The sequence below is a fragment of the Pyxicephalus adspersus genome, chromosome 3 (genome assembly GCF_032062135.1).
Source record: "Pyxicephalus adspersus chromosome 3, UCB_Pads_2.0, whole genome shotgun sequence".
Lineage (NCBI taxonomy): Eukaryota > Metazoa > Chordata > Amphibia > Anura > Pyxicephalidae > Pyxicephalus > Pyxicephalus adspersus.
This window is the reverse complement of record NC_092860.1, coordinates 36437765-36446244: the sequence shown is the minus strand read 5'-3', so window position 1 is coordinate 36446244 and position 8480 is coordinate 36437765. Positions and strand designations below refer to the sequence as shown.

Genomic DNA, 8480 nt, shown 5'->3' with positions numbered 1-8480 from the left:
ATTGTCCCCTTCTGATCACTACCGTATGTGCCATTCATTGTCCCCTTCTGATCACTCTGTGCCATTCATTGTCCCCTTCTGATCACTACCGTATGTGCCATTCATTGTCCCCTTCTGATCACTGACTCGCCGGGTAAGAGACTCGGTTAGGGCAGGGATCAGCAGCTTGCTTGTCCTTTGAAGTTACTTTCAGTTTCACTATGCACTGCAGCCAGAATCGAGGAGTCACACAGAGGCACACAGTATCAGGTATCGGAGGATATCTTATTTGCGGGGGGTGCTTTATTTTAATTGTTTGAGCAAAAATCGGGGGGTGGCTTATTTGATGGGGATGCCTTATCATCGGGGAAACACGGTAATACAGATGGACAATGACCCAAAACATACAGCCAAAGCAACCCAGGAGTTTAATAAAGCAAAGAAGTGGAATATTCTTGAACGGCCAAGTCAGTCACCTCATCTGAACCCAATTGAGCATGCATTTCACTTGTTGAAGACTAAACTTTGGACAGAAAGGCCCACAAACAAACAGCAACTGAAAGCCGCTGTAGTAAAGGCCTGGCAGAGAATTAAAAAGGAGGAATCCCAGCATCTGGTGATTTCCATGAGTTCAAGACTACAGGCTGTCATTGCCAGCAAAGGGTTTTCATCCACGTATTAGAAATGAACATTTTATTTTCAGCGTTTTAATTTGTCCAATTACTTTTGAGCCTCTGAAATGAAGCGATTGTGCTAAAATAAAAAAAGGTTTAGTTCCTCACATTTTATGCAATTTTTTGTTCAACCCATTGAATTAAAGCTGAAAGTCTGCAGTTACATTACTCCTGAGAGCATGGGTGGGAGTTAAATTATTCTGACCTGGATTATTAAAATGACTGAGTACCCTGAAACTGGAGGAGGATCCAGTGAAGATGCCAGCACCTAAGACGGAGTGAGAAAAGGGAGTGTAAAAATTCTGTACACACAGCAAAGTTTATGTTATTGCGGAAGGAACTCTGCCTGTCCCTTCTACAATAAACAACTTACCTGCTCACATTTTTTAATTTTTTTTGTTAGTATCCTTGCAGAGTGTACACAGGATACAAATGGAGTATTCCAAGTACAAGTACTAGTACAAGGAAAAAAATGCTATTTATGCAATATGATATTAAAGAAATCCAGTAGTTAGGAATGTTTCAAACAGTAAGGCAGAAAATCCACGCTAACATTTCATTTAACAGGCTGTCAGGTTTTTGATGTGAAGCTAATGAATGCAGCAGCAAACAAATTCATCAAACCCAACATCAAAACAACTGCATTTCATTCCACCAAGGGAAAAGAAAAATGAAATACAACCTGCAGGCCACCACTTTGATGTCGCACACCCACACAGAGCATGCTTCACAGCAGCTCCTATTGCAAAATTTGCATGAGCTAACCGCTCCAAATGTCAGCATAGGAAGCAAGTATATTTGTATCCAAACTAGTGGACAATATTAGCTTTACCAAAAAAAAAAAAAAAAAGTAACCATGATTGCAAAATTGATAAAAACAGATGCAGTTTATCTACATCTTATAATAATTTATGTTACCATAGACTATCACTCAAAAAGTTGCTCTTTTTGGACTTTCTTCCATCTTCTAAAAAAAATGTTGATATGGGCAAGTCTCTATGGCTGCAACAGCAAAAAGGTACCGTATTTTTTGCCATATAAGACGCACTTTTTCTTCCCCAAAACTGGGGGGGGGGGAAGTTAGTGCGTCCTATACGACAAATGTGTTAAAAAAAATAATTAAAATATTATACTCACCCGATACCCGATCCTGCGTGTGTCTCTAAGGTACAGAGTGATCAGAAAGGGAATTTGAATGGCACATGAGTGATCAGAAGGGGAATACCGGTATGAATAGCACATGAGTGATCAGAAGGGGAATAATCTTTCAGAATCTTTTTTTCTAGATTTTCCTACTTTAAAATTGGGTGCGTCTTATATTCCGGAGCATCTTATACGGCGAAAAATACGGTAAATATATTGCCACCTGACAACAGGAGGATTTTTTTTTCCCCAAGCAAAGGTTACCGCTATACCAAAAACATATTTTGTTTTATATTTTACCTACAAATGTATCCACTCAAACAACTCAAGAATTAAAACAAGATGCTTATCTTTGCAAAAATGTTTATTATTTCTGGTATCATGCACTGTGAAATAGACTTCTTTTGAGCAGAGGTAAGCCAATTTGTGAGATCTGTTTTCCAATATTTGTAGTAAACTACTAAAGAGCAAATGGGTGGCTCTGTAACTTTCCACATACCAATAATTAATACATATGACTGACTTTTCTAGCTGCAGAACATCTCAGGCTATCGGAAGAAAAAACACAATGCAAATGCAAAAACAGATTCCCTTTCCCAGTGGGTCAAACTTGTCTGCTACAGATTTAGGATCAGTCAATCACTGAACAACGGACACCTTAATCTCCTCTAATGACATGGGTATGCCACTCACCAGAGTATGTTAAACACCTTTATATTGTACTTAAGCAGGGTACATACAGGAACACTGCAGAACCCTAATTTGTTAAGTAAGCACTGTTAGGCGTGCAGTAGATCTTCATTCTGCAGTATTCCTGTATGTACTGTACCCAGGTTAAGCACTATACCAACATTTCTGAAGCAAGCAACAAAGGCCGTATCCATGTACTGATGAGGAAAATGTTTGAAGATCTATCTGTAAGGGTCCTTCACTCGCAACAAATATAAGGGGATACTTCCAAAAAGACAATCAAAGTAAAGAGTCACTTTCCCACTGACTACCAATGACATGAAGCAAATTTCCACTGTGCTTCTTTTGTGGCTATTGTTACTATTTCATGGTTATGATAAATACAAAAAATATTTTCATACAGAGCAGCCACAGGTAAGTTAAATACACAGAAATTACCGATCACAATATTGTCTTGGAGGTACAATATTACAAGAAGTTTACTGAGACATGAAAGTTATTTTAGGGATTCCTCATTTTTAAAAGTATGAGAAAGGCTGGTATACCCCACCCTAGCCCTTAAAGCCTAAACCCACCACAAGCGGAGGTCTTGCATATATGGACACATTACCTTTTCATTACAAAGCCATACAGTCAGGATTCCCTTTCTAAACATCTCCTGAATTCACCCAAACTAGTGTAGAAGAATAAGCCCAAACTTTACTTTTTACGTAAGTAAAAATGCATAGCATGGCAATATTCTGGACTATAATAATGTGAAATTGATATTTTAAGTATTTACAAATTTCTGTTGCCTGATGTCTGCAGCAACCAAAATCAGATTTTGTTTTTCAGCACAGATAATACAATTTTAAAACTGGTTGCTTTCCTTGCCTATTTATTCTTGCTTTTCTTATTTTCATTACATATATTTTATATATTTGGGGATGGGTAGCAACTTCCTTTCTTCTTTTACTAAAAATGGATATAAACACTTTAAACCAAAGTATGTAAGCAAATGAAAAAAGTAATGTATAGAGCAGAGTCAGAGACAAAAACAAACACATGCATTCACTCCACAACACAGAGAAATTTTTATACAATAAAATGATAAACCCAACTCCCTCCAAATAGAAGGGAAAAGTAATTGCAACTGTGAGGTATCAGTAGGTTTTCCACTGTAATGCAGCATCGCTGCCATCATTAGGTATGCTGGAAATAACTCTGTGCTTAACATATGAAGGTACAGATTATAAAGCAAGAAAACAAGCTTGATTACAGCTTTCACCTCAGCTAGCTAAATACAGCATTAGTAGTCAATGATTTCACCTTAAGGTCATATTGACAGCTTAAACTCATGACTGGAGATTTTGCCATCACTTTTCCTGTATGCTCCCAGCACTACAATTCTGAATACATTATTGAGTGGTATTATGTTTATGTCTACAATTAATCCACTGAAGTCACTTCCAAAGTCACCTGAGAAGGGCAAACAAAGTCCTGTATTAAGCAATACTGGACTAGGGAAGAGATGGTCCATAATGACTTCTATTAACTCTTCATTGTCACTGAACGCCAATTTCCTCCCCAACAATTTACAGTTCTAAAAGAAAGATACCGTATAAAACTGGGTCCTGTCATTACACTAAAAATTTATCCAGTTTATGAGGACAATGGCAGCACTTTTAGTATAATCGTTTTGTGCTTTTTATCAGCTTTAGCTCATGGGAATGATCTTTGCTGCTGAGCATTCACAAAAATGTTTAGCTCAATGTCCACATGGTAAAGTAAAGTTTGAGTTTATTGTTCCTATTCATTTAGCCTCAGCATATTCTACAGATCTTAACAACTGTTTGGTAGAATTATTTAGCATATGTAACTCCATAGTTGGCACCTGCCGAACCATATATTTATGCAGGGAAATTGGTTTTAAATGACAAATTTAATTTTAAGCTTATTGGTGTAGCCCAACTTTAGTCAGTTTAAGAGATATACAATATGTACGAACATGCCCAGTCATCCTCTTTCATTACATCATCTAAAGATACATTGGTTCAAGTGTACATAGGGTTTATTAGAGAATCTGAACAGTTAACACACAAGAACTCCATATGCCAAAAGGTAGTCCTTTCTGCCTACATTAGTTCATTGAGGACTGTAAGGTGAAAGTCTAGTTTAAATAGAAAATGAAGAACACCTTTTAGGGACAAACTTTTGTGGGTATCTTTTCATCTAAATACATTTGTGTTAACAAACCACATTCTCAGAGTTAGGCTGGGTACACACGTGCAATAATTGTTGTTGGAAAGGATCTTCCACAATCCTTTCCAGCGACTAAGGACTGCACGATGCATGAACGAGTGCTAAACATACAGCACCGTATTGCTGTATAGATAGGAGAGGGAGAGGAGGGAGAGAACGACGGAGCGGCACCTTGCTGCGCACTCTCCTCCTTTGCTTTCATTAGGATCCTTGGTCGACCATCGTCCATGGATCCGCAAGGACAGTCGTTCGGACGATGGACGACGGGCGCAGTACACACGCCAGATTCGCCAGAGAACCATTGGACGAGTGTACCTAGCCTTAAATGTTACTTGGGTTTCCATTTATCTGCCATGGTAATAGCACAATAAATAAAGAAATACTTGCAATACAAGAAATAGGAGTCCTGTACTACAGGTCTCTGTGACCTGAACTGTGGTGAAAAGAAAAGAAAAAAATAAGGATCATAATGATTAAAAGTTAAAAAGATAGTGTGCACATTTGTTCTTACAATCAGTGAAAGAAAAAATTATGGATCAAAAAGCATTCAGCAATAGAACCAGAATATCACTGTCATCACATAGATGGGGGTAGGTTTAAATGGTAGCAAATGAGTTGCATTCTTTCTTAAATGATACCGTGGGGTGTCTAATTAGGCTTCTTTTGAATTAGAATGATTTTAAATGTTACAGGAGAAATACACAAAGAAGCTGTCCTAAGGTCACCTGTGTTCGCCTGTCAGTCTTTAGAAACATGACAAGAAACAAGCCTGGCTCCTTCAATGATATATTATTAGACTACCAACTTGCAATCAGTGGAGACTGAGCAAAACACTAACAGTCTGATATGCGGAGATTGTAAACTTGTAATTTTACAATGCAGGTTTCATGCAGCACAGCAAGATAACAAACGTTTGTCTGAGGCAAATCATCAACTCACCAGCTTGGCCATTTTTCCGTAATCAATCCATCTGACTGTAGCAAAATTTGTTGATTCGGCACAGTTGAAGCCATGATTGAAACCGGCATGATACCCATATGGGAAAGTGATCATAAATTCACCAGCTTCTTGTGTAACCTGCAGGGGAGAATCAAAAAGCAAGACAAACTGTGAAAAGAAAAAGAAAATGAACGTCTAACAGAGATATCAAAGCAGGAAAAGAGAAAAAGCAGAAAATATGACCGGTGTCAAAATAAGAATAAGCTCTAAAAAAGAACTTAGAGAGAAAAGCAAGATTTTTTTGGGTTGTTATAATACCAAGACATGTTAACAAATAACCTAAAACTAAAAAAGTTGGATTTTTAGCTTCATGTGCATGACCAGTGGAAATGGCACACTGGAAGGAACTCAAATTACTAAGTGTTTGAGGAAGACTCCTTGCTGACATAAACCTTAAAGGAAACATGATTTCTAAAAATAGAGGTCACCAGTATTAACCTTATTTCCTCTGAATGCTAACACGCTGAAAGATACGAGACGTCCACATGACCAAAAAAGTATAGTAACCCCCACCAAAAATACATATTACTTAGTAATCCCAAGCAATTATATTGGTATTGCATAATAAACAAGCCCATAATGGCAATGGTCAATGAGGGGTACACAGGTATGAGGGATGAAGGGAAAAAGCTTGCCACTGATCACTTTATCTTCCTTATGGTATAAAAAAGGAGTGTAAGATGTCACCAATTCTATAATGACTAAAATCACACTAAGTAATTTAGCATATTAACAATCTAACTTACAAGAAGTTTGTCAGGTACACCCAACAAAAGGCGTGAAAAAAGCTGAACCAGACTGCCGCCATGATGTAGTACACCCAGTGTTCTCCCCAGCAACTTTTAGCAGGGCGCAGCACCCAGCACTTTTCAATAACCACCCGGCTATTTTTGGGTGGTTACTGATGAATTGTGTCACAATACCGGGGCTGCCACCAGCCTGCAATTCCTTCCAACCCGGCTCAAAAAAATTTCTGGGTTTAGCACGGAGTACATCAGATACCAGAGTGAATACCTGTGCTTCAGGGAAGTTAAAATACATTTTCATCTAACATTGTTCTGCTAACTCCACCACTAACAGTGATAGGAAAATGGGTGGTTTGAGCAGGTTGGATTACTTTTAAAAGGATCATGGAGATCAACTAATTTTACAGCTTATATTAAAATTAATATTTTTCTCTTAATCTCTGTTGAAGTAATCTTGGGGTAGTGTAAAATGTTTTACTTGTAAAAAAAAAAAAAAAAAAAGATCACAACACTTTCTACACAACTTTTTAATGGATTGTAAGCTCTTCGGGGCAGGGTCCTCTACTCCTATATCACTGTCTGTATTCGTCTGTCATTTGCAACACCTATTTAATGTACAGCGCTTCGTAATATGTTTGTGCTATATAAATCCTGTTTACTATTATTATTATTATTATTAATATCAATAATAACAATATTAATGGGGAGGAAGGAAAGGGAAAGAGGGGAGATGATTGGGGACAGTTCCCCATTTGTTATGCAGGTCTCTACAGGTTTGCTCCATACTACCCCATGCCTGCTATTTTTAGCATTATGGATTCAAATCAGATTCAAATCAAACTCGGATATATTTAGATAAAGTTACTGTGCAAATTGTGATGCTACAGAGTGGACCAGAGAAGCAAATATGTGATTATAGTAAGACCTTATAGCAGACTCTCTCAATCTTTTAACATCAGGAAACCCTTGATAAAATTTTCAGGTCCTAGGGAAAACCTGACAATATTCACCTATCATCATCAACTAAATCTATGATATCCACAGATCAAAGTACATTGATGTGATGGGCAAAAGGGAGAAAGACATGGGCCACCAGACAGTTAAAAATACATCATTGTCCTTTACAGTGGTCCACTTGAAAGCCAGCTACTGCAGCTGCTCATATTTACATTCACTTTGATCTTTTTTTATTATGTTAATGAAAGGGAGCTTTTACAAACAATACGTAAACATTTTTTTTAAAAAGAAAAGATTGCCATATCACTATAGGTCAGCCAAAAGAGAAAGCACGGCAGCTGCAACTGACTAAAATGAAAAACTGTGCTACCAATTTACTCGGCTACCTACCAAAGCAGTTTTCAGGCATTGTAACAAGTTGAAATTATACTTTGTATATATGCGAAAAGTTTGGGTAAGCACACATATGTTCACAGACAAAAACTGATCTACCAGAGGGGCTGGGTTCTGCACATGACCAGAAGCTTCTCTGATTGCTACTACCCATTACAGTGGGCCATCCAGTGATAGGAATTAGGTGGTATACATTTTAGTCATTTGTTAGTGGTTTTTCCAAGATCCAGCTCTACAAGGAAAGGGTAAATAAAGTAAACAATTTGGAACAGTCCTCAAGTTTCTGTAGTGTAGCAGGGGAAAAACAGCTGGAGTATTAGGTCATTATGTTAGCAGACACCCAAAGACTCCCTCTAGGCATCATTTGTCAAAAGTCAAGGTATTTATGATGGTCCTCTTGTTCATTAGTATCTGCTGAGCCGTTTGCTAGTTGATAAACCAACAGGCTGCTGAGGCCAGTTTATACCCATATCATGCACCTAATTGGACCAAATCTATTAGTTATGTAAAAGCAAATGCAAGGTTCCCAGCTGTTTCATATTAGCATAAAGGGTCCTGAAAGTTGAAATTGTCTTTACAGAGCACCTTCATGAAGTTTTGAATATTTGTCCATAGACATTCACTGGTCTTTCCTAATGACTAGTTTAAATATGAATTT

General features: G+C 37.7%; 1 protein-coding gene across 4 annotated transcripts in view; it reads right to left on the bottom strand.

Moving 5' to 3' along the window:
• The window catches only part of KDM4C (lysine demethylase 4C), a 144162-nt gene that overhangs the window by 99509 nt on the left and 36173 nt on the right, over nucleotides 1-8480 (bottom strand). For all 4 annotated transcript variants that reach the window (XR_011919771.1, XM_072404235.1, XM_072404237.1 and 1 more), the window contains exon 8: nucleotides 5667-5804. Coding sequence is in view for 3 of the 4 variants with exons in the window: in XM_072404235.1 (XP_072260336.1) it covers nucleotides 5667-5804 (138 nt within the window). In the remaining variant the exon portion in view is untranslated. The remainder of the gene's footprint in view (nucleotides 1-5666; nucleotides 5805-8480) is intronic.